Raw genomic sequence first — 26,779 nt, forward strand, 5'->3', positions numbered from 1 at the left:
CCCAGCACTTAGCCTACTGCTTAACACACAGTAAGTACATAATAAATGCTTGTTTCCTTCTTTCCTTTACCTCCAAAAAGAGGCGAACTACTGTTTTCTTAGATCATTTTTGCTCCTTATATGGGTTGGTTTTTTTTTTTTTTAAATACGGAACGCTTCATGAATTTGCATGTCATTCTTGCACAGGGGCCATGCAAATCTTCTCTGCATCATTCCAATTTTAGTATATGTGCTGCTGAAGTGTAGCTTAAAAAAAACAACAACAACACTTTTTTTTTTAATTCTTGAATTGCCTCTGAGCTTCAGCATTCCTGGTATTATTTTTATAGGACTGCTATAGAATGATGTGTTTATCTACCTTTGACACACTCTCACTCTCTCTCTCTCTCTCTCTCTCTCTCTCTCTCTCTCTCTCTCTCTCTCTCACACAAACACACACACACACACTTTTCAAAAATCTTTCCAAAAGTTGAGCGTTGAGTTCCTTATGCCTCCACATCAGTCTCCTCAGACAACTCCTTTTTTCCTCATCAGAATTACTTCCCTTTTTCTTCAGAATTTCATTCCTCAGAGTTTCCCATCTCTCCTGGGTTAACTTTTCCAAAAGAATTTTAGTTCATTGGATTCTCTCTCTCCTTCCCTTGAACATTTTCAAATCTGCCCTCCCAAAACCTGAAGTACATGTCACACTATGTTTTTCATTTCATTTCATTTTTCTGTGGAGAAGGCAAACAAAAGGATCTTTCTTTTGGAGGGGGTGGGTGGAACCCGGTGAGTAAATGTTTCTCGTGGCTAAACTCTAGGGCATAAGAGTGGTTACTGCATTCAGATCAAGCAAAAAGGGTAAAAAAATAGCAATAATAATAACATACATCTATATATTCCTTTAAGGTTTACAGAGAACTTTACCTAATTTGAGCCTTAAAACAACCCTTCGAAGTAGATACTATAGGTATTATCCCAATTTTACAGATAAGCAAACTGAGTCTCAGATAAAGTGACTTTTCTATAGTCACAGAGCCAGTAAGTGTTGGAGATAGGATTCTTACCTGTTTGTCAATTTCCAATTCCAGTACTTTCATTGATTTCAATGCTTTCCATTAATGCTTTCCCCTGCCATTTCCTCACATACCTTCTTAACATACAAAATGCTACAATACTACTACATTTCAGCCTCCCTCCTATTCCTTCTTCTACCTAACTTGTTTTCTTTTTAATAGGTTTGAGCCACACAAAGCCATATTCTAGTCATGGGTTTCATCTTACCAAGTCTCAGTGCTAATTATGCCTTCTTGTGTTGTGACCTTAGACAAAAGCACAGGAGATGCTGAAGGTCCAGAAAGTAGACCAGTTTGTCTGCAGTACAGGTTGTATAAAGGAGAGTAATGGGAGATAAGGCTGTAAAGGAACGTTACAAATAGGTTGTATGGAGGGCCTTGACTACCAGGTTAAGGAATCTGAACTTACTTCAGTAGGCAACCAGGAGCCTTTGGAAGTTTTTGAGAAGGTAGTTGGCTGAAGCGGTATATCAGGAAAATTAACAAGGCAAGAGTGAAAGGGATGGATTAGAGAGGTGAAAACAGAAGTGACTGCAATGAGCAACACCCCTAAAACAATATTCATTTTCAAGTCTGCTTTCTTTCCAACAATGGTATCACCTTTCTCCTGGGTCTTTCAGGCTTGAAACCTCAAGAGCCATCACTTACTCTCATCACTTACTCTAATGAGTCAGATTTTATTTTATAATGATTGACAATTTAAAATGTAAAATAATCCAAAGATGAGATCTTTTGTAATGCTAACACCTAACTCTATCTTTCAAAGTGTGGAATGGTCATATATCTGGTTCTCACACCTGCTTGCAACTTTAGGGTAATCACATTCCTTGGCAACATACAAAAAAAGATGAAGAATACCCTTGTGCTTTCTTCACATCTGAAGGTTACCACTTGAAAATAATTTATCCATTTAAAAGTATAAGTAACCAACACTTGAACACTCAGAATATTCATAAACTCATCTCTCTAAAATCAAACTATTAAAAGCTTCTTTTCTGATGCACATTTCCTCTGGGCCTTTCCTACAGATGTCACCTACTACAAAAGTTTAATGAGGAATATTTAGCAAAGGTGAATGACCAAAGATGAGCAGCATTGCATTTCAATTTTCACCAAGTACTTATGTGATTTCTGGAATCTTTTCCAAGGTACATTGGCAGTTTTCAATTCAGTGGTAATTGCTATTGGCATAGTCCTAGCACTGAGTTTTCTCTACATTTTAATACATCAAAATGGGCTGGATCAATCCTTCTACACACCTAAAGTGACTAAAATTCCAAACATTTCCCGAAGTCTTTATAAAAGGGGAAAAAAAATCCATTTTCATATGTATTATTTGTTTCCAATGAGCCTAACAATCCACCTTTCCCATTCTTCTTCTCCAACACTTACATTTATCTATATAGTTGGAGTAGTGCCTATCTTTGTGTATTTACCTTGTCTTTTTTTTTTTTTTTATCAGTATAAAGTTTGGTATATTACTGTGGCACCTCTTGCAGGGCTATGTCTTTGAATCATCTATAAAGCATGAGCTGGCTCTGCACATTCCACCTAGGCAACAATTTCTGAAGCCATGATTTAGAACCACGATAGCAGGCTTCCAAGTATTGGATGCATAACATCACAATAAGTTTAGCTTTTAATTGGCCACGATTATAAAATATTTTTGAAGGCCTCTCCAGAGAACAGTATCTTAGAAATGGATACAGGTATATGAGGTACAAACACTGGCCCACCTGCTGGCAGGAAAGGCAACGGAACTGTCTCCTCAGATAGATGTCTGAGTGAGGAAAATGGATAACACAACTCATCTTAGAAACAAGCTGCAAGATGAGGCAGTAAAAACCCATCAACATACATCATCCTATCATGGCACAGTGTCGTCCTCCAGCCTCTATTAGCCCTCGCTGCATCAGCGCAAGTCCCAGACACTTTATCCTGTTTATAATTGCTGATGAGCAGTAATAAGGCCTCCATGCCTCAGCTCCCGTCCGTTCCACTTCAGCACCCACCTATTAGGTAATAACTTTTATTTACAGCCTTGCTTGATGTGCTGTTCTATTAGTACAGCCGAGAACTGAGTAGGGGAGGAAAAAAAGTCTCTTTAATGGGCAGTATCATTGCAAGGCTTGGATGATTTATAATGCAGTGTTGTGGCTGTTCTATCACACACTCTTCCTGCAGCTTTGGGAAGGTTGTGCTTCTGCCCTCCAATAGGAAGACGATAAAGGAAAAAACAACTAAAGTAGCCACATGCAAAAAAACTCCCCCAAAAAACCAAAAAAGCCACTCAAAAGTGCTAAAGAAAAAAGGTTTTAAATTCCCTCGATGATCTTTTTAACAGTGTTAGCTCAGGCACTGCCTCAAAAGAGCAACAGACTATCTAATTAATGACAGAGCATGACTTTTCCTCCTTACTATGATAAAATAAATGGCTATAAAAGCAGATTTCAGTTGTAGTTGCATCAAAGAACCAAGAAAACTGTATTTTCACAAAGTATACCACCTTCAGCAACCTAATACCAAAGCCTCCCTCCACCTCCATAGCCACAAACCTTTTTTTTTTGCTTTTATCCTATAGCTTTCTAAATACCAAAAATTATCTTCCCAAGACCAATATTCTAGATGTATATCCACTTAAATACTAAGCTTTTCCATAAAAGAAGGACAATCTGGCTCACACAAGTAAATTTACATTGAACACATGAATGTCTGTTAATTTTATGGATCTCCAGACTGAGAGGAAGATAAAAAGCAGAAAACAAGGAGGCTCTCATTTTTATTCATTGGTACAATTAAAAATACCAAGTTTTCCCTCTTTGACCTTTCTTGAAATATCAACATTATAAGAAGTACTGTTAAACACATTTACTTTATATATTAAGTATTACTATCAAGTCATCTTCTTATAGTGACTCAATCAACCAATTCTATTCTTTCAACAAAACAGAAATTTAGGCCAGCAGACTGATTAAAACACCAAAAAACAACACCCCCCCCAAAAAAAAAACACCCTGAGAAAATAAACTAAGAGGAAGTAGATGAAGTTGCTACCACCAGACAGACTTTCTAATTAGTCACTCACTGCTTACACAAAGTCTATAATGTTTATATGTGGCACATACAGTACATTACTACAATCTACTGTGAGAATCGCTTCTTTTCTGTCAAACTATTTCAGGGCATATTTTAGAACAGAGACATTCAAGCCCTATTGTTCTCTGCATTCTTGTCCATCAGACTGACTAAAATTAAAAACCTAAACACCCACACCTAAAGAATCAGAAGAACTCCTTTAGGACCCAGGCTGAGAAATGCAGAATGTGAACCATTTTTTTAATACTTTTTTTTTCTTGCCTTGACAGATTTACTGTTTTGATCTTTCTTCAATGGTTACATTAAATGCTAATAAAAATGAAAGGTTTATGTCTTTCCTAATATTCTCCTGATGGGAACTTGCATATTACATAAGTAGGTCAAATTTCTAATTTTCTGTCTCAAATGCTGATACTGCAGACCTGAGGGAAAAACCACTTGAAGGAGGGAAAAGGGGAGGATATAAATGCATGCATCTTACACAGCTGAACTCACACCAAAAGTTCAATAGAACAGGGGAAAACGTAGAATCCTTCAAGTTCCTTAACTAGTCCATAGTCACTACCTTCCCTCTCTAGGAGTGATTGTGAAGAGCTGAATTGTTACCATGAAAACTTACTCTACAAGAGAGAAGGCTGGTGACTGTAGGTATTTATAAAATTCACAGGGACACATTTGATTTAACACCCACACCCTTTAGCTTCTGATTCAATGTAAAAGATCCTACATAAACCCCTTGATAACAAACAGCACAGCAATGCAATGTCTCCCTGTAACTGGCTCCTGAACACTAATCTGGAAAGCATTTAGCAAGCACGACAATCTTCTCAACTCCCAGGTGAAGGGGATTTCTTCACTCATCTTTGTGAGCCCAACAGGATCCCACAAGCAAGCTGCTGAAGAGTGGTGTGAAGAAAAGCTAGTAAACAATGAACAATACAGAACCATCCTGGTTTCTGTCAGTGTCTGTCACATTAAAAGGAAACCAGGCGACCTCAAAAGGAAAAACACAAAAACTGGTACAAAAACGTATCACTTAAATAGACATGAAGAATACTGAAAACAGTGGCTGGTGACCAATTCCACATAAGAACCAGAAGATGGCTTCTAGAACAACAAACTATCCTGGCATCTAACCCCAGCTGCCTTAACCTCAGGCAATACTGCAGCTCTCTGATGGCACTACAGATGGCGATTTAATTTGTAACTTGGATAATTATGATCACATTTTTAAACATCTATGCAGCAATTATTCTCAAAATAATTTTTAAGTCTATCAGATAAAGTATTATATACTCAACAGAACAAGAAGCTTAGTTAAAATATGCCAAAAGTCACTATATACAGGAATGTAATAACGAATAGGAAAAATATATATAGTGGAACTGAATTCTGCCAAGCCTAAGTCAAGTCTGCAAACATAACTTTTTCCCCCAATCATTTTAGTTCTGTTTTGAAATAAAGTCTTCAGTGTTTCAAAAGGGACTATAAAATATAATGGCAAAACAAAGCTCTGTATTAGGGAATAAGAGTGATAGACCAGGGAGCAATTTCTTTCCTAGGTACACCCCAAAGGTCACTCATTCTATTTACTCTGCACTGTGCTTTGCAGGATGCAATGAATGCCTCCATTTGTATAGGAGAACACAGGAAACACTAGTCCAGTCAGCCATAGAAATGAATGAGATTCCCTGTCCCATTTTTCAAGGGCATTGCTAGAGAGAATGTATCCAAGCTAGATCTAAGACAAGATACTTTTTCTCTGACCTTCATATCCTCAATATAATTTAAATAAATTTAGATCTCATCAACAACAAACTAATAAATGAGGGGATTCCTATTCTACATAGATTGCCTTAAATAACAGTACCCTGACTAGGGTGTAACTTGGGAATACAGGAATTCGAAAGAATGAAACCTTGGCAAGGTCAGTGCTCTCCTTCCTTTACAGAATATTTGGAGTCAATAAAAATCTGTTAAGAATTAACAAAGAGTTTGTGCAAAACATTGTGAGCTCCTTGAAAGAAATGTGATCTCTCTCCAGTAATTTCAAGTTGTGATATTCTCTGACTCTCAAATTCTTTAAAAAAAAAAAGCTAGTCTGATTTGGTAATACTTTGACTCCTTCCTGACTATACATATACCTATGGGCTTTGAATATTGTTTAAAAAAAGCAAGTTATTCTATCTGCATTGGCAATCTGAGGTTATAGCTGATTTTTGTAATCTATTACGCCTCACACTTGTTCTAAAATTGTTGTTCAAATGAACTCCCCCATGAATCCTAATGACAAGTACAAAATGGAAGTATTACAAGTATTGATACCACTATTATGCCCTCTTTCTGACCAAAGCAGTCACCTGAGATTAAAAATGAAGACTAATAAAACAAGCTAACTAATCAAAGAAGAAACTCTAGACTTTTTGTTGCTGGTATCGGTTGTGTCCAACTCTGTGTGACCCCATCTGGAGTAGTTTGGCATTCCCTTTTCCCAGCTCATTTTACAGATGAGGAAACTGAGGTAAAGAGGGTTAAGTGACTTGCCTAGGGTCACACAGCTAGTGTCTGAAGCAGAATTTGAACTTGGATCTTCTTGACTCTAGGACCAGCATTTATGCATTGTGCCCCCTAGCTGCCCTTTTTAGCTACTAGAAATAACAATGTTTGGTCCAATCCAAAGGCCTAATTCCCAGAGCACTAAAAGAAGAGAAATTTACCTGCTGAATTACTAGGTATCTACCCTCTCAGCAAAAGATGCCATATTGGTACTTTTAGTCTATTGCTGTCTCTCCATACGATGGCCCCAGAAATCCCACCATTTGGCATTCCTCAAGTGAGTTAAAGACAGAAAAAAAGGTCCAATACATACATATAACAAAACAATTATGGTAGTACTCTTTATGGTAATAGAGAAATGGACATAAAGTAGATATCTGTTAATTGGGGAATGGATCAAAATACTATGGTATACAATGTAATGGAATTTATTTTGAAATTAGATGTGACAAATAAGAGGAATTCATAGAAACACAGAAATGATACAAAACAAAACAGGCAAAACCAAGAGAATACATACAATGACTACAACATAAAATAGAAGATTGCAGAAAGGAAGTAGAACTCTGAGGAACTGAAAAACCAGTGCAGGTCCCTGAGAACAGATAAAGAAAGTATTCTCACTATGTTCAACACAATGCAGAGAAGCAGGGTACTACTGCTGTATACATGGTTAGACGCAGTCACCATAAGGAATGTTCAAGAGGTTAAAGGTTTGAAACAACTATGATATAAAGACCAATAGCATCAAAATTTTTAAAAAAATTTTAAATAGTTTACAACTATCTTTGGGAGAAAGGGAGGTGCTAAGTAAGACATGGTAGGAAGAAAATCTCATGATTGTTCAAAACAAAAAGGGTGTCATTCAATGCTCACTAACAGATGACACTTATTCAAAAGTCTACTGAGCCCCTATAATGCATGTCACCATAATATGAAAAACTGAAGATTAAGTAGAAAGCAAATTAATTCGCCAGGTGTCAGAAACCATCAAATGAACCCAATGAGACAATACATAAAAAACGTTGGGGAAAGTTTTTATCAGTAACTTAAAAAAAATCTTTTAAGGAAAATGCTTAGAATTGTTGAGTCTTTGCAAAGATTCAGACTATCCACTTCTGTAACAAGACTCAAAAGGAGAGGAGAACCTACAGGTTTCAAAGCAAATAATTAAATTCATCATCTTAAATGGAAGAGTTCTGTCTCCACAGATCATAACCATTATCTGAGACTGGGGCTGCTGTGTTAGTATTATAGTTATCTAACTTGGCTAAGGGTAGACTCTTGAAAAGAAATGAAGGTCAAGACTGATGACTTTTTAAAAATTCCAAGTGGAAAAATTGCAATCGTCCTTGAAAGTCCATCGTAGCTGACCTGAACACCACTGTGTTTCCTATTCAAGGCAAGAATTTTCAAGCAGGACAACTAACCTGACCTAAATGAAGGCTGGGGAAAACTGCCACTATTCAAACCTGTTCCTCTTTAATTTTTAAAGATTTATAAAGGCCAAGTGCAATATAGTGGAGGAAACAATTATTCAGTAAATTAATGAAAGTGGATATTTTCTCTCATTTTTCCCTTTAACTGCAGACACAAGGTCAGTGTGGTTCCCCACCATTAAATAAGCAACTATTGTACATATAGCTCTATACAAATTCAACAAGCACTTCTTCTATATTAGATTCTGGGGAGCACAAAGACAAAAATGAAAGCCTTTGCCCCAAAGAGCTTTGTGTTGTCCTTCTGACAAGCAATGCATTCATCAGGTAAGCAAATATAAAATACATATAAAATATAAACAAAGCAATCCCAGGTAAAGGAAAGGCACAGAGCCTGGGGGGCAGAGAGATTAGAGAGGCTCTGTGTACAAAACGGCACCTGACATCAGTCTTGAAAGGAACCAGAGCTTAGTGGAAGTAAGGAAGAAGACTGTCCTACGTCTGGATGACACCTTCCACAAAGTCATGGAAGCAAGAACATCAAGTATGGAATGGCAAGTAAACCAGTTTGTCTGTAACATAAAGCATGTGAGGGGGAATATGTAGAAATATTCTAGAAAGGTAAATCTGAAGCCATACTTTAACGTAAACAGATGGGCTGGTATTTTACCCTATAAGCAAAAGGGAGCCATTAAGGTTTCTTCAGGTGAGTGACATGGTCAGATTTGTGCTTTGGGTATATCAATTTGGCATGTAGAATGCATTGGAGAAGGTAGCGCCTAATGACAACACTAATTAGAAGACTATTCCGATAGTGAGACATGAAAAAGGGTGATGGCCACGTGAAAAGAAAATGGTTTGGATGTGAGAGATGTTGTGGAGGTAGAGCTGAGAAACTTTGGTAGTTGACTGGATGCAGTAGTTGGGAGGCAGAGTCCGAGAGACAATAAAGAGTTGAGGAAGACCTCAGGTTGTAAACCCGGATGTTTGGTAGGAAAGTGATGCCCTCACCAAAATCAGTGATGTTGGGAAGAAAGGAGGTTTTAGCAGAGAAAGATAATAAATTCTATGGTGATATGGAGGCAGGAGCTGAGGAGAGAAATTAATGCTAGATATGTAGACTTGGGACTCATTTGTATAGACATGAGAACTGACCCTATGTGAACCGATGGGATCATTAAACCAGAAGAGGGCCCAGGACAGCGCAGGGTGACACTCATGGATAGGGGTGGGGTATAGATGAAAAATGACCCAGCAAAGAAGTACGACATAAATAAGCTCATATAGGTAGGAGGACAACCAGCAAGAGCTGTGTTATAAAAACCCAGAGGGGGAGGGTATCCTGAGGAGAAAGTGGCCAACATTGCTGAGGTCAAGATAGATGAGGACTGAGAAAGGGCTATTAGATTTTGCAGTTAAGAGATTACAGGAAACCTTAGAGAGAGCAGTTTCGGTAAATCAATGAGGTTGGAAGCCAGATCACAAGGAGTTGAAAACTGATAGGGAGTTAGAGAAATGGAGGTATGAGTACAGACAATACTTTCTAAGTGTTTCGCTATGAAAGGAGAAGGGATTTTATGACAATAGTTTTATGGAATGGCTGAGGCAAGTGGACTTTTTTTTCCCCCAAAGAATAGGAGCAATTTGGGTATGTTTACAGGCAGCAGGGAAGAAGCCTATAGATAAGGTGAGATCTGAAATAAAAGAGAGGGAGAATAATCAAGGCAGCAGATTCCAAAAGGAAACTGAAAGGGACAGGATTGAGAACACAAGGTTAGTCTCAGGTTTTGAGGTATGGTATGGAGGAAAATAGGAAGTTTAATGACCTCAATTTTCTCAGTAAAGTAGGAATCAAGGTTCTTTGTTGAGAGGAAGAGTCGGGAAAGAAGGAATAGGTTGCCTGATGAGAGGAAGAATCAAGTTTGGAATAGTTGCTGTAGATAGTGTAGTAGGAGAATCATAAGGGAAGAATAAAACGACTGCCATGCAGCACAAATCCAGAGGAGATTCATATAACAAACTTGTGAACCTACTTAGCACAGTTCTATGAAGTTCCCCAGGAAGATTCAGTAGCAATAAAGGAAGACAATACAGATAACTTGGGGTTAGAGTTTGAGAAAAAGAAGGCTAACAGTGAAGATGAAAGACAGGACTAAAGAGATGAGACAGAAGTTTTTCATCAGAGATAGGAGGCTAAAGTTCCAGCAAGACCATGACAGGTGACAATCAGACCAGGTTATGACCAAGCTCCTGTGTAGCTGATGTTGAACAAAAAAGGAATTCACAAGAGTTTAGGAGGTTGATAAGCAAGAGACCAGGAGGTTCAAGGGGGCACTGTCACATGTGTTGATCTCTGCAAGCAGGCACCTGGGGCACAGGGTAACAATGAAGTGTGAACCAGACAAGAGTACTCTTTGAGAATTACTCCACAAAACTGGAGGTCAGCAGATGACTGCAATGAAGAATGGAGCTATTGCAGGGATGGCCACAAGGAACACACCTCTTCCTCCTCCTGGCCCACCACTTCAGGAAGCACTGAAAGAGGAGCTAGTTTTAGAGAGGTTGGCCAGAGACACCACCCTGGAGAGGAGCCAGGATTTCTACTGTCAGAATATGATAAAAATGTGAAAAGATCTAGGAATAAAGGGAAGTTTGTAACAACAAAATTGGAATTTCTGAAGGCATGATGAAATGGAGCAGAAGAGGACCTGGACTGTGGAACAATAGCGCTAGAATGACTTGGGAATCAAATATGAGGACAGAGATTTTTGTCTCAGCAGCTCTTCATAGAGAAAAGGGGAACTGAAGCTAAAAATTTTCTCATCATAGAATGGCGAATAACCAGTTGATGTTGGCACCTAACCCATAGGTTCTCTATTCACAGAACATGAAGTCAAAGGAGCAGAAAAAATGGTTTCTGATACCATACTGCTGTTATGCAATGTTGGGTGGATATATCTTTCTTTTCCCATTTGTTGTGACCAAGACACAATTTATCTTTTCCCTGGGCATTGCACATCCCTGTCCCAATCTAGAAAGCCTAGAACTAGAACAGAATAGTACTGTCACTGCTCTCATATATAACTCCATAAAACTGGGCAGTTGTGAGGGAAATTAACCTGACCTTGTCTAAAAGTAAACTACTAAATTCCTTATAAGTAGTATTGTGGAGGGCGTTCTGAAACCAAATTAAGACAGGTGACTGCTCTAAAACTCTGGGGGAGAAAAAGTGGTGTTTCTAAATCAAACCTCAACCCTCCCCCAAAAAAAACTTTCATGTAACTGTGGTTGACTTTTTTTTTTAAAGTTAGCATGGCTCTTGTAATTCCTGACAGAGTTTTAAAGAAAAGATTTTGACAACTATGAAAAATACCTTGGCTGTGACCTTTGGAAGAACAATATAATTATTTTGACTCTTCCAAATACAATCTCTGAGATATTTTAAATAGCAGGCATGCTTATTAGAAATGGGAAACACTGTTTAAAATAAATTAAGCTATAGAGGAAGAGAGCATTAGGCATTGTTTCTGCTCTTTGGAAAGCTACAGGATTCATGACTTCATGTTTAATAAAAATGCCACAAATGCACAAGGATGTTTCCAAGTTCCTGAGAGTGGGCAAACAGTAAGAAATCACAAAATGGTATGAGAATGAAAAGACCTATCATACTACAACAGTCAGGTCAAAATACTTATTAAATGAACTCACTCTCCGGCACCCATTCTTTCTATAAAGGATTTTCATGAGGCTTTTTCTCTACTCAGAAAAATTAGCAACATGGCAAGTATCAGGCAAGGAGCAGTGTTTCCTCTAAGCTTCATGCCTGTGCAACATTCTTCACACAGAAGTCACCTGAGAGGAAGCCAGGAAATGAATATATGCAAGCATTCATATCCAAGAAGTCAAACCCTACTTCCCGTTCTGAGGCCATCAAAAAATAACCACCAGAGAGGGTTCAAACATACTTGGGGTTCAAACATTAGCTCTGATGCTTAATAAAAGCTAATATTTACATGATGCTTTAAGGTTTGCCAAGTACTCTACATAAATTATTAGATCTTCACCTTGCGAGGTTCATGCTAAAAGCAGCCCCCCTTTTTACTGGACTTGTGATGATACTGGTATTGGCAGTTCCTGGGAAGGAACTTCATCTACCAACGCAGATAAAATATTCACTGCAATTTATAGTCAGAGGAAATTGCCTGGAACATAGAATGGTGGAAAGACTTCTCTGCTCCTTTGACTCCATGTCCACACAGGTTAAGTGTCAGAGGCAGGATTTAAACTTGGGTCCTCCTTATTCCAAATCCAGCATTCTGCCAACAACTCCAAGGTGCCTTTCAGGACAACAGTCTGATCTCAGGCAAGACACTTAACCTAATCAAGGGCCTCAATTTCCTCATTTAAAATGGAGATGATACTATTTGCATTATTTGCTTTATGGAGTTATGAAGAAAGCACTTTATGAGCTATACAGTGTTTCATAAATGTAAGCTATTATCATTAGGGAAGTCAATATGGCCCCATGAACAACACTGTGATCTTTTTATTGCCAATTCCATGTCATTTCAAAAATCAAAGAAAAAAGAAAGACTAAATGTTGGCAAGTACACCAAATGCAATTCAGTATCTAGGCAATGGAAAGAATTTCAAAATGAAGGAACGGTGTACATACCTGTGCCACAGGATCTTTTGGTTGGCGTGATTAATGAGACATGAGCTATATCTGTGCATGGCCCACCTAGAAACAAAAAGGCAGTGATATCAGTCAAGTAGCCGTCTCTATGAGCCTGTATGTTCAGAAGCAGGGCAAATGCAATGGCAACATACTAGGGAATATGTATGACCCAATTTTCCATACATTTAACATGCTAAGGGAGCTATGAAAACACAAATTTCATTTGGCTCTTAAGTACATAGCCCCAAACTATTTCCATACTGTATCACATTCATTAGTGAGCATTCAGTATTGTTGGTCAATAGGCATTTATCAAGTACCTACTTATAAAGTTACAAAACAAATCAACCAGATAGTCCCTGCTCTCAAGGAGCTCACAGCCTAATTAGAGAGAAAATATGCAAACAGCTTTGTACAATATCAACTATATACAGAATACACTGAAGATAAGCAACAGAAGGAACTAATATTAAGGCAATCAAGAAAGTCTTCTCATTGAAGGAATGATTTCAGCTGGGACTTGAAAGAAGCCATGGAGGTAGAGATGAGAAGGCAGAGAATTCCAGGCATGGAGAATAGCCAGTGGAAATACAGAGTCTGATGATGGAGTGACTTAGATGAGCAAGGAGACCAGTATCAATGGATGACAGAATATGTGGGGGAATACTAGCAGAGAGAGAGTGTAACCTGTAAGAAGACTAGAAAGGAGGAAGGGGCCAGGTTATGAAGGACGTTGAACACCAAACAGGATTTTATATTTGATCCTGGGGATAAACAAGGAGTCATTGGAGTTTACCAACTGAGGGTGGTGGTGGGGTGTGCATGGTAAAATTCGTGCTTTAGGAAGATAAATTTGATAGCTGAGTAGAGGTTAAATTGTAATGGGTAGAGACTTGAGGCAGAGAGATCAACCAGCAGTCTACTTCAATAGTCTAGGCATGTGGTGATGAGGGTGTCAGCAGTGTCAGAGGAGAAATGTTAAAAAGGTAAAATTAACAAGACTTAGCAACAGACTGGATGTATGTGTGTGTGTGTGTGTGTGTGTGTGTGTGAGAGAGAGAGAGAGAGAGAGAGAGAGAGAGAGAGAGAGAGAGAGAGAGAGAGAGAGAGAGGGAAACTGAGGATGACACCTAGGCTGAAAGCCTGGATGTCTAGAAGGATGGTGGCAACCTAGACAGTAATATGGAAATCAGAAAGAGGAGGGTTTGGGGCGAAAGATAATGAGTTCAGTTTTAGACATGTTGAGTTTGTTACCTACAGTAAAGCAAAAAATTAAAAATCCTGAATGGAAATGTTCAAATCCTGAAAAGAATGGGCATATCTGAGGGCAGTAAGTTTACTCCCAGAACAATGAGCAAAGGTGCCATCCCTTAGGCCTGAGCTCAACTGGGAGGGAAGGGTGCTGATTATCATTTTAATGATGTAAGGAATGTTCCATTTTGGAGTCTTCGCTGATGGAGATCCAAAATTTAGTCTGAAAGAGTTGCCTGGGGGACTGAGAGTTTAAATGACTTGTCCACAGCCACATGATTAGTATGTGTTAGAGTCAGACTTAAACCTAGGTCTTCTGACTACAAGGTCAGCTCTGAAACCATTATGCCATTCCCTCTCTCATCAAGCAATTACGAATGATCAGGCTTGGTTTAAAAGGGAAATTCTCTAAAAAATAGCAAACTAGTTGAGGACTGTCTTACTGGCACAAAAGGGGAACGGTGAAGAATATTTTATTTAACTGCCATAAGTATGATATGAAGTTTAGGTCATTTGGAAATTCATACTCACAGAATGAGAATGTTTTTAGAACTGAAAGGGCCATTAGAGATCAAGTAGAAAAACCTACTCACTCATTTTACAGATGAGGAAAGTGAAGCCCAGAGTGGTAAAGTCACTGGCCCAAGATTTACAAACCAAAAATTAACCTGATCCCTTTTCCAGTAGATGCTTTCATGATATTAAGATATTACACTATTAATTCCCCAACTAAATGTGCCAATAACTGTTGCATAGTTCCAATTTTAGATAAGCCTCCATTTCTTCACCTGTCAACAAACATATGAGTAGTATGAGTGAGATAATTTCCAGCTAAAAATTTTTCTGATTCTGAGTCTAGAAATTTTGAGATTCAAACTTCTGGATACTCTAGCTTGGCATAAAGTGCCTTTTTACAAAATACACTTCTAAATGAACAGTCTCAGAATCAGTGAGTAAGGCTAGAGAAGCACTGATTCAATTTTGTAAATCTGAAATAGCCAGAGCAAACTGTCACCACTGATCAACCAAACAAGCAATTATTAAGTGCTGCTGTACTAGGCACTATGCCAGGAAATGGAGAAACAAAGACGAAAACAAAACAGCCCTTGCCACCAAGGTACATTCTACAGAGATCATTTCCCCCTCGTGCACACTGGCCTTCTGCTCACTAAGACACAGTCAAGTTTTAATAATACAATTTCTGGACTCCAGGTCAGGTAGGGGAAAGAAGGACACTTAGCTGCTATAAATCATGTCTTTTCCTTGCTCCCCACTGGAGCATGGAAGAAAAAAGTCAAGAGCCTTAGAACTTATCATATCTTCACACTCTATCTTGCTAGGTCTTCAACAAGAGGCTCACAGCATCAGTACCACAACAGGAACATCCTTCAGAGGATGCAGGATGCAGCAAAAAGGAAGGGAGGAAAAACAGTGGTGGCAACATATCCAATTCAATCACTTGGTGTTCACTAGGTTTCTATTATTTGCCTAGCATGGTTCTAAACACTGCAAGAATTTAAAAAAAAAATTCCCTGCACGAAAGAAGTTTGTTGTGGAGATGAAACTTAGACATAATCAGAAAACAAAAGACGTTATATAGGGTATCCATGAAAGTCTTAGTTCAGTTTTAAGCTGTTAAAACTATTAAGGCTTCAAACTATACTAACTTTTGGGACACCCCGTATAATAATGTGCTAACCTGACTATATTCAGATGTCAAAATATAAACTTTCAAGGAAAAGTGTTACTACTGAGCAGGCAAGGAAAAGATCACTGTTGGCTGAAGTTACTGGAAAAGTTTCCACAGGGAGGAAAAATGAACACTTGATTAAGTGGTACGGTTCACATGAACAGAAAAGAGCAGGGTAGAAATACTAGGTGAAAATACTCCCACAGAATTCCTGGGAAAAGGTTTCTACCACATTTCTTCTTCGCCGCCACCACATCACCACCACCACCACCACCACCACCACCATCACCACCATCACCACACACCACCACCACCACCACCACCACTGCTAGCTTTTATAAAACACCTACTACTTGGCAAGAATTGCGCTAAATGATCGACACATCTTATCTCATTTGATTCTGACAACTACCTTGGCATGTAGATGCCATCATTACCCCAACTTTACAGTTGATGAAATGAGGCAAAGAGAGGTCAAGTGGCTTCTCCAAGTCACTCAGCTAATAAATGACTGAGGCTGCATCTGAATTCAGGTCTTCCTCACTTCAGGTCCACTGGGCCACCTAGCTACTAGCTGTAAATGCTCACATTGAAAATTTAACAATGAACTCTCGAGCCAGTCTGAGTGGATATAATCTGTATAAACAAGAGCTCTTTGGGCTTCTGAACAATTTTTAAGACTGCCAAGGGATCCTGAGACCAAAAAGTTTTGAGATTTGTTGTTACAGGAGAATAGCGATGGAATCATCCTGTCCACTCCATTAATTTTACAGATGACGAAATACTAGAGGCACCAATGAGCAACTGTAATATAGTCATTGTGAAATTCCTATAACTTAAGAAAGGGACAAGGAAATGAAAAGAATATCCAACATTCTTAAATTCCATTCTCTTGGTCCTTTCCCTTACCATCAAGGACAATCACTCCAACATACTAGTTTCTAAGTTTCTTTCTATAAGCATTCTTTCTTAGGTAGGTGATGGGAGGAGTAGAGTAGAATGAGTAAAGGACATATTTGGGTCCTCTCAATTCCTCTACTCTGTTATGTAAACTGATGAGGCTAAACTTAAGAAAGGACTCTGTAGAGCCTGGTTGCTCCAAGCTGTATTTGACTTTCATCAGATTTGCCACTTTAAATCTTGTTCTCATCAAGCCTACGAAGTGTATACACTCTAACGAAGTGTATACACTCTAACGACCTCCTGAGTACCAGTGTGAACAGCCTTCTACTACTCTGATAGCATGTTTTTTAACACCTCCCAGCAACTCCACTTCCCTCTCCAGTTATCTAGCCATGGTGTTAAAATTCCAATGTAAAGCACAGAAATGAGTAATCCCTTAAAAACTACCAGAATTTCATATGGGTAGCAAAATAACACATTCTGATAAAATTCCAAAAGCTCAAAGAAGCCAAAACAAAAACTGCTGAAAAAATGTGGCTGGGACAACTGAGTTAACTAGTATAAAGTACTGTATAACTGTTCATAATTATAAATGCTATAAATTTAATTGTAATTATTAGACTCTTGGTTTAATTCTGGATGAGAGTATTTACCACTATCTTTCTCCCTCTCCCATAGGCTGGATTTCTGTAGGCTGACACACAAATAACTTTGAGGCTACCTAGCATATCTCAAGATGCATCATCATGAAAGAGTTCTCCAGAGATCTTGTTAAACTAACAACGCAACTCAATGTATTCACTATATTAAACTACAAATAAAACCACAGTTGAGCCAAGATAAATTGACAGCAAGTGTAACTGCCAGTAATAATGCATCCCAGCTTTGATAATTGGACAATATTACAAACAGAAAGACTAGCATTAAGTCCAGTCTAGTTCACTATTACTATGAAGTGCCCCATAATCCAAAATGGGAACAGGGTTCTCTAGTGAGCAGGGCCAGTGAATTTATTACTGTGTTGTCATTTAAGATTTCCTCACCCCCAAATCAACCTAGCTGCTATAGAAAATTATGACTTTACTGGCCTTTAAACAATCAGCATAAAGTCAAGGTTATTAAAAAGAAAAAACTGTAAGATGAGAGAAATTCAAACTATTCACAATAAGAAATATGAAAAGTGGTTATGTGGTTCTAGTGTAATGGCTCTTCTAAGTTGGAATTAAGTAGTAGGAGGGTGAAGGCCAAGGGCCTGTACTATCATAAGAGGACATTTATTCAAAACTGAGGCTATGACATAAGGCCATTGGGATTTTCTCATCCCTGGGTTCTCTTGAACCACAACAGGACTTGAAAAAAGACCAATGAGATGTCATGAAAGCATCTTTTCCAAAAACTCCATTCCCTCACTAGTTGTTTTTACCTAGTTTTGTAACCTCTCTATATACTGAGTAGCACTGAGTACCCATTTATAAGAAGATTAGGCAGACTGGAGAGTCAGTTTGGTGTTAAGTGGTAACAAGTTTTGGACTTGGCAAAGAACCCGTGCTCAATATAGGGCTCTTTCACTTATTGCATCACTGTGGTCTTTGGACAAGTCACTTTATCTTACTTTCTTCATCTGTAAAATGAAGGAGCTGAAGTAGGCATCTTCTAAGGTCTCCTTTTCAGCTCTCCTATGCTTTTAGGGTGAGGGCTCTGCTTATCTAGGACCTAAAATCATTTATATATGTGAGGCCAGGATTTTAATCAGGGTGAGGACTGTAGAGATTAGGCCCCAGATATCATTAGAGTCTAAACCTAACAATCTTATCTCACTCAAATTTTCATTAAAAGTCTTTCTCTTAACTAGAACAAATGTCTTGAGAGATGACAGAAAACTAAGGCAGATAGTGAAGGTAAGGTCAACCACAACTGAGCTGATTCTCAGCCAATCATAATGATAGATTCTTGCATTTTTTCCTCCCAAGCATATAAAATACTTGATCAGTTTTCTTGTTTCTGCATTTGCAGGAGACATTCAATGAAAAGCTACTTTATTTAGAAATATTTTACTTTTGTGTGATGTGTCAAGTTTCAACTATTTAAACCTTGAAATTTGCATGCAAATAATGCATTGTATATGAGCTTTATGATCAGTTAAGTTTGAATGCCCTATGCACTCTTTTCCAGGGTTGCTTTCTGTTCTTGTATTAAAGTTGTCATGCATAATTCAGTGCCACTATGGATCATCCCATTTGTAATTTCACACAACAACTATGATGCGGAATTCTTTTGTTGTGCTCCCCCAATAAGTATAGATTTTTACACCATGTGCAATTGGATAACATTTTCCCACACACAAACAGTTCTAATTTCAATCCTAAAGAAGATAACAGCAGAGGTCAAATCAGCATATTCAGTGCATGGCAAACCGTAAAAAGGGAAGGTTAAATAAACACATTCTATTAAATATCAACACTCACATCTCAAATCAAAGTAGGCAGATATTTACATTTTCATTCATACCATCCTACAGATATATTTCCTGCATCAAGAGCCACAGATGTCCCTTTGCTAGCATAACCTAAAAGGAGATTGTTGCATAAGGTAGAAGTGCTCCAGATAGCAACAGTATGCTGTCCAGCAAGGGTTTTAGTCACACAAAAACTAGGAATTTACCCCACACAGAAGTAGCATTGTCCTTTAACCTTGAAAATACATACCAAAAACCTACTGAGACAGTTTGTTAATGAAGCTGCAATGTATGGTTATTTTTGGCTCCTAGTATCACTGGCCCTCTTTGGTTGCCATAACACTGTGCACTAAAAACATCAATTAGGAAAAATGGATTGTCATGCAGTCAGTCAGCTAAAAATTGCCTGTAGCTCAATAATCAAACATTTTACTGCTGGTCTCCTGTAACTCTGTAAAACATTAATATACAAAAATAGCCATTCTTTTTGCAGATTTATTACACTTCAATATTCTTGTTTAATTAACATGACATTTATATAACAGGGCCTAATTAATTTCCCACTAAAGGCACTGTGCTAATTAGAAATGCATCATCCTCTTATAAGTAGCCTGTCAATTCCACTTCAACATAATCTGTAAGCTGTTTACCTTTGTATCTCCAAATACCTTCTAATACCATTTTCTTAAAGGGCGATTTGGACAGCAGGTTTTAAAGGTACAACTGTTCCCCAACATTCAGAAATAATGAATTATTTAATCAAAAAAGTTCTTGACAATAGTTTCTTGAAAAAAAATCTTTCAGTACAGACACTTATCATTCATTTTCATCTGATTCTGTTAAGAGTTTTATACATCTTATTGAAAATCTAGGAGACATCTAATCATTTCTTTATTAATGACGTTTTCTTCAAAAATCTTTTAAGACATTGGCCATTTTAGGATTTAACATTGACTGAATTATTAAGGAACAAATAAATCTGAACAAGCAAGAGATGGAGAGTAATTCAGGGAAAAATGCTCCTACTTCCAATCACATCTCCAAACTGCAGTTCAAGGACTGCTTTAATCAGGGAGGACACACCTAATCTGTCTACATAATCGAGTTTGAAATGAATCATCCATTAAAAGCAGGAATACATAGATATAATGAGGAGGAATCCAAGAAAGAATTCCGAAGAGGTAACAGCCCTTCTTTTCCATCAGATTAAAAGCTCAGAATTAAACCATTTGCAAAGGTTATTACTTGAAACAGACTAAGCAAACAAATACAGTGTTAAGAATTCACCCAAGTAGAGTTCTAATCCCAACTTACCACAGTGGTATCAGGAGGGATGGATCTACATCAATTAAGCAGCTTCGAATTGGGTCAGAACTTGCCCTGTAGTGACTATTTTGCACACAGTGTGTTTCTCTTCAAAATGCTTTTGATTTTATTCACCAAATACACTGCTAGGCAACTTCTCTTCCCCCCCCCCCCATTTACCCCAGGAATCTTACTCGTCCTAGGGGAAGAAAACAAAGCTCCCTAGGTTTCTCCCTATTCCCATATAAGTTATATAAGTAGCAGGTTGTAAAATGAAGTTGGCCATCTTTTAAATTTGTCCAGCATGGGAAGATTCTTTAAGGGAAAAGTGTGGCTGTCACCACACTAAGTAATTCACTCTGGAAGCCATTCTCCATAGACTAGTGAGTGGTGGGAATGGAATGCTAATGACACAGTCCATAGCACTTATGGCTAATATCTTAGAGGTCAAGAGCAGTTACTAGGATCATACTGTCATTCAGAAGTGAAGTGATTCAATGACTACAATGTAAATGGAAAGAACACAAAACAACAAAACAAAACTGACACTATCTATTTATGATGACCAAGGCTGGCTCTGAAAAAGAGAAGAAAAATAAATCTCTGGATGGAGAATACTGCATAAACAATCAGACTTGGTTGACTTATTGGTTAATTTTGCTGAATTATGTTTTTTTCTCTCATTCTTTGTTACAGGGGAATAGCTCCCTGGGTAGAGGAAGAGCAAGGGATTTACCTGGAAATGCAGATGAGATAAAAAACTAAAGATACTAAAAGTTTTTCTAAAGAAATAGGATAGTGATTAATAAGGATGGTTGATCATGTTTCTCACATAGGTTAATTAGGAGTTGATGTTTTTATCTGATTCCTTCATACTCTACCTGACAAGGCTAATCTGCTTGGTAGGCAATGGTCAATGCAACTGGCAAGGATGGCCAGTGATCCTAGTTAACTCTCTTAATGAAACTGTTTTTTCTTTCACTGAATAAGCAGCCAAAGTGAATAATGGACAAATTCAGAAGCCACACTTTCAAACCAGGACAACCACATCACTTACTCATAGAAGGAAGAATGAAAACATCAACCACTTGCTTCAGTGAGAACCCAAGCGGTCCCAGGCATTATTGTTTCCTTTTCAAATGAAGTTTTTAGATAGCATCATCAACTTCAAACTTTTATGAATGTTTGTGGTTTTTCATTTGAGGCTGACCAGGTTAAAATGTATAGGCATAGTAAGAATTCATTGCTTGATGCTAATAGTAATTTGAATTACTAAATTATCTTAAGATTGTTAAAGTTACATAGGGAGTTCCAAAGGATTTTCAATACATAAAAAACAGAACACACAAAACTAAAACCCCCAGATATGATTAAGTTCTGCAAGGCTAAGTGAAATGTAAAGTATGCTACCATCTAGTGGTTTAAAACTTAAAAAAAATGTTTACTTTGGAGGGTCAGAATACAAACTGGCTAATTATGCTTCCTGACAATCTTCTTCTTATAGTAAAACATCTGGTTATCACTTCACCAATTTCTACAGCTGTTCTGTTAGATTTAGATATTTACTTTAGAGGAAATTAAGATTTCCATGTTTGGATTTTTCCAAAAACACAAAAATGGTTCTTACCGCAACATCAATGGAGGTCTATCAATGCTGAAGAAATTTTTATCTTCTGACCCGGCCAAAGGCAGAGTACACTCAGGCAATTCAGTATTCTCAGAATTCCTGTCCATATATGTTGCTGAGAGAGGACTGCAATGCTCTTCTTCTGAATGGGAAAGGGGCTTTATGCATGCCCTTTACAGAAGATTTCAGAGAAAAACAGAAAAGACTACCTTCTATTCAGACCCCAATTATTATTAGAAATGTTTTAAGAAAAAGAATTCTGAATAATGTGTCCTGTGTTCCCTATCCCTTCTGTAAAATGGCTGTTGTACATCAGCTGAAAGCAATGAGAGATGTCCCTATAAGAGCTCTGTTCTGGCACTAATATTAGAAAATGTCACATATTAGGTACTTTGGAACATAACAGATTTTTAACTTTTGCCTTACCCCCCCCAAAAAAAACCCAAAATAGACACTAAAGAGTGGAAAACATCTCTATTCCATCTAACTCAGAGCTTTATCTTCATAATTAATGAAAAATGAAGGGAGACTTGATGATGAAATCCATGCTCACAAATTCCAGGAACATCTATTCCCTTTTTGGTGCAATGCCCTATTGTTATCAAAGGAAGGTATTCATATAATAATTAAAATAAGTCCACATAAAACTAAAGGGGTAACGCTTTAAAAAACCAAAGAAGATTCTGCAATTAGAGTCTGTTTCCAGCCTGGCATTTATTTCTGTCACATTAAAGTTTAGAATCTATTTAAAACAAGCACAATGTGAATGTTTCCCCATCTATGTAAAAGATAAACAGTAAGACAGCCCAAAAGGAGAGGGGAGAAGGACTGAAGCTATGTTAAGTATGATTGTTCACTGTGACCTTTACTTTCACAGCAAAGCAAAGAGTATCTTTTAAAATTAGCACATCAAGAATCTCTACTTGGGGGGAAATAAAGCTGAAGAAGTTTCAACTAACTTCAAATTCTGAGTCTGCATAACAATTTATGGGTAATCTCTTTCACAGAGACCCAGCAAAAGCTTTTAAATGAGTAACTCTAAAATAAGCGTTCATGAAGTTATATCATATATGTTTGCATACTCTCCAGGGCATCCTTGCATATCTGCAGCAAAAATGAACTGGTCTTTAGGTTGTTCCAGAAGGAACTCAGATAGTACAAAGAACTCAAACTGGGATTTGCTCACCTGGCTACTCCAGGCAGGCAGTCATGTGCAAGGCAAAAAGAAAAAGGTACCACTCTAAACTCAGACTTCTGTCATCTGAAACTGAAGAACTGATTCAAGTCAAATATTTAATCTCAAAATCCAAGAGAAATGACGACATTCTTTAGCTGTCAGGACTAAAGTACCAAACAGATGACTGGGAACATAGGTTTGAGCAAGGGCAATCTGAACGAAAAATGCAGCGAGAGATGCTCTTTATCAAAGTCTCTGAAACACTGAAACACAGTTATGAGAGACCACACAGGTAAGTTAGTCCAAGCTCCTACCCAAGTTATGATTCTGTCTACAAAATGCCTGAACAACTGGCCATCTGACCGTTTCTTAAAAACCTCCAAATAAAAGGGGACTCACATTCCCACAAAAATAGCCTATTCTACTTCTGGAAAGCTGGAATTATTTTAACATAGTTTTAACATAGGTTGAGGTGAAATCTGCTTAACCCATTGTTCCACATTAGCCCTGGCACCAAGTAAAACAAGTCTAATAACTCTTCTCCAGGAAAACCTTTCAAATACTTCAGAGCTGTCAGTCAACATGTCCTTTCCTAAGGCTTTTCTTCTCCTTGATAGATACCAATGTAGTTTAGTCCATTCTCAGATGGCATGGTTTCTAGTCCCCTCATCATTTTGATCAATCTCTTTTAAACAGACTCTTGCTTATTAGTGTCCCTTCTAAAACACAGCATCCAAAACTGGCACCTACATGAGGAACAATGGGGACACAGTAGAATGATACTATACATGCCTTTGCACAGGACACTATATTAATGCAGTATAACATCATTAAGGTTAAGAAACCTAAAAATCTTAGCTGCCATCCCACACTGCTGTGGGAACTTGCAGGTCTTTTTCACATGAATTGACTACAGTAGTAATCAAGTATCTCCCTACCTTCATCTCATACTTGTGCATTTTACTTTTTTAACTCAAGTGCAAGCCTTTGTATTTATTCCAATTAAATTTAATCTTAATAGCTTCATCCTACTGCTTCAGGCTACCAAAATGATTTTGGATTCAAATTCCATCATCTACAAATCTAATAAACACGATTCTATCACCGCACTCATATTATTGATAAAAATGTTGATGAGAACAGGGTAGGGAGCAATCTACCAGAGAAGGATTGATAGCTTAGGACGACATCTCGGGTGGAATGCTCTCTCTGTTCTGTTCAGTAGGATTCTTATTTTTATCGATGCAGGCACAGAAGATTCGTGGATGATGGAACTGGAATCCAAGACACTATCTTTGGGTCTCATCAGTCAACCAGTTTTGAATCCTCTTAAATGTACTATGATATTTTCACAAAGATATGGGGAGACACTTTGTAAAATGCCCTCTAGATACATTATGACCGTGACATTACCAGAGCAGGACTAGTATACTTTTTAAAAAAGAAAATAAGGTTAGTCTGGCATGGCTTCTTCTTAAGCTTCTTAAGCACCTTCTCCAAACTGATTACAAACCATACCTTCAATAATCTGTTTTGGAAGTGGTTTCCGAAGTCCTTCCTCTGTGGAAACACTCGTAATCCAGTCCTAAGTATATCAGGAGATATCAAAGAAGCACAAGATACAGTCTCTGTCTGCAAGACTACAACCTCATTGCAGCAACAAAATGTACACAAGAAAACATATAATTAGAAGTCAAAATTAGTGATTAGATCAAATGAGATAATATGTCTTACCACAATGCCTGACACATAGAAGGCTCTTAATAAGTGTTTGTTTTTCCCCTTCAAAATTAGTGGTACAGAAAAGCGGTATTCTAAGAATTCAGAGAAATGAAAGGTCAGTATGGGCTGGATAAGCTTGAGATGGGCAATGAAGGTTAGAAACAATCTGAATAGGCAGGACAAGAGTGGGGCAGAAGGCATTCTAGGCATGGGAAAACAACATAAGCAAAGGTTTAGAAGCAGTAGCGTATTCTGGGGATGATAAAAAGATTAGCCAGGTTCACCAAACTTTTCATGTGGGGGAATAGTAGGAAATAAGGGTGGACTCAGATTACATAGGGTGTTGCAATGCCAAACTGAGGTGTCTGAATGTCCTCTTGGCAGTGGGAAGTTATAGAACACTCTTAATCGAGAAGAAAAGGTTCACCTTACTGTCTTAGAACTAAACTTACTCTTCCTAACTTGAGGGAAGACACATACGTGACAAAACATAAGAGCAGTGTGGTATAACAGAACATTACATTTGCAATTAGAGAATCTGGATTTGAATCCCAACTCTACTAGTTACCACCACTGTAACCTTGGGCAGTTAGTTACACTTCCATGTCTCTGGAACCCCAAAGGAGAGGGATGAATTAAATGATTTCAAATGTGTCTTCTCAATTCTAAATCCTGTTGTCCTGTTTTAAGTGAGAATGAAGGTATGAGAGATATATCTGTTCCAGCTATCCAAACCGCAAAGGTTTAGGGCAAGCGATATAGAGGCTCAGATACTAGGAACAAGATTTGTGTCTTTGGATATAATTTACTACATGCCATTATCACTGCTTTCTGGTCCTGTGGGAACCTTGCCAGCACACAGGATCTCTTGAGAAACAACCTTTCTACCTTGTCTACATAGAAAGGGACTACAGCACCTTATGCCTCAGACTGCCCTTACTCCAGAAAACTGGGAACCTTAAACCTCTTTCGTCCCTGGCTCCAAATATGTAAAGTGTAATTTGCATATAAATAATACTTCTATTAGTTTGTTTTTAAAACAATCCTGAAATCCATCAGAAACTCCAACACACCCTGAACGCTAGTTTGGAGATACTTGTTCAAATCTGGACTTACAAGAAATGGAGATAATAATACTGAACAAGAACAACAAAAAAATAACTTAGAAAATGAAAATTCTCCCATGATAAAAAAAAATTTATATCTACCTAGTATCATGGATTAATAAACCTCTGGCAAAATATGATAAGTTCATTTCAGTTATTTATGGAAAGGTGCCTTGATGTGCCAATTCTAAATCAAAGTCTTAACATGGTTTCTATTTTGACCACATGAATCTTAAGAGGACAACTGGAAGATTTAAACAAGTTCCAATCCAGTTTAGCATTCTAGAAAAAGAGGAATTGGGAAAGAAATACTTCATCTTGAATAATTCCTGCAAGAAAACACTGCTGAATGCTTTAGTCCTTTTACACTTTGACAGGGATTAACTTAATGGTCTCATACATTGATTGTCCCTGAATTACAGTCATTCTATTCAATGCAGCATGCAGCTGTACATCATCATACTGTACTGCAAAATATCAATCTTCTTAGAACATGGCTCTAATGAAAGGAGTATGCTTTACAGAACTAGCAACAAGATAAATAAATGTACTGGAAAAAACACCTTTAAATTAAAATCAAAAGAGACATTTCAAGTTTGGGCATTCTTCATTATGGGAAAGAATTTTCCACTTTGAGACTATTATATATCAAAAAAAGCTCCATCTGTTGTATAATTATCTCTGATAAACGGTATGATGCTTTGAGCTTCATTAGA

The 26,779-nt window shown here is 37.8% G+C and overlaps 1 protein-coding gene and 1 non-coding gene across 2 annotated transcripts in view; both read right to left on the reverse strand.

Moving 5' to 3' along the window:
• The window catches only part of ZFAND3 (zinc finger AN1-type containing 3), a 333,159-nt gene that overhangs the window by 76,600 nt on the left and 229,780 nt on the right, over positions 1 to 26,779 (reverse strand). The window contains exon 4 of the mRNA XM_020999444.2: positions 12,825 to 12,890. Coding sequence (XP_020855103.1) covers positions 12,825 to 12,890 — 66 coding nt within the window. The remainder of the gene's footprint in view (positions 1 to 12,824; positions 12,891 to 26,779) is intronic.
• On the reverse strand, positions 142 to 247 carry LOC144458020 (U6 spliceosomal RNA). The gene has a single exon (XR_013487583.1). It is a non-coding gene; the product is annotated as a U6 spliceosomal RNA (small nuclear RNA).

This window comes from Phascolarctos cinereus, unplaced genomic scaffold, assembly GCF_003287225.1.
Source record: "Phascolarctos cinereus isolate Bilbo 61053 unplaced genomic scaffold, phaCin_HiC Scaffold_5;HRSCAF=322, whole genome shotgun sequence".
NCBI lineage: Eukaryota > Metazoa > Chordata > Mammalia > Diprotodontia > Phascolarctidae > Phascolarctos > Phascolarctos cinereus.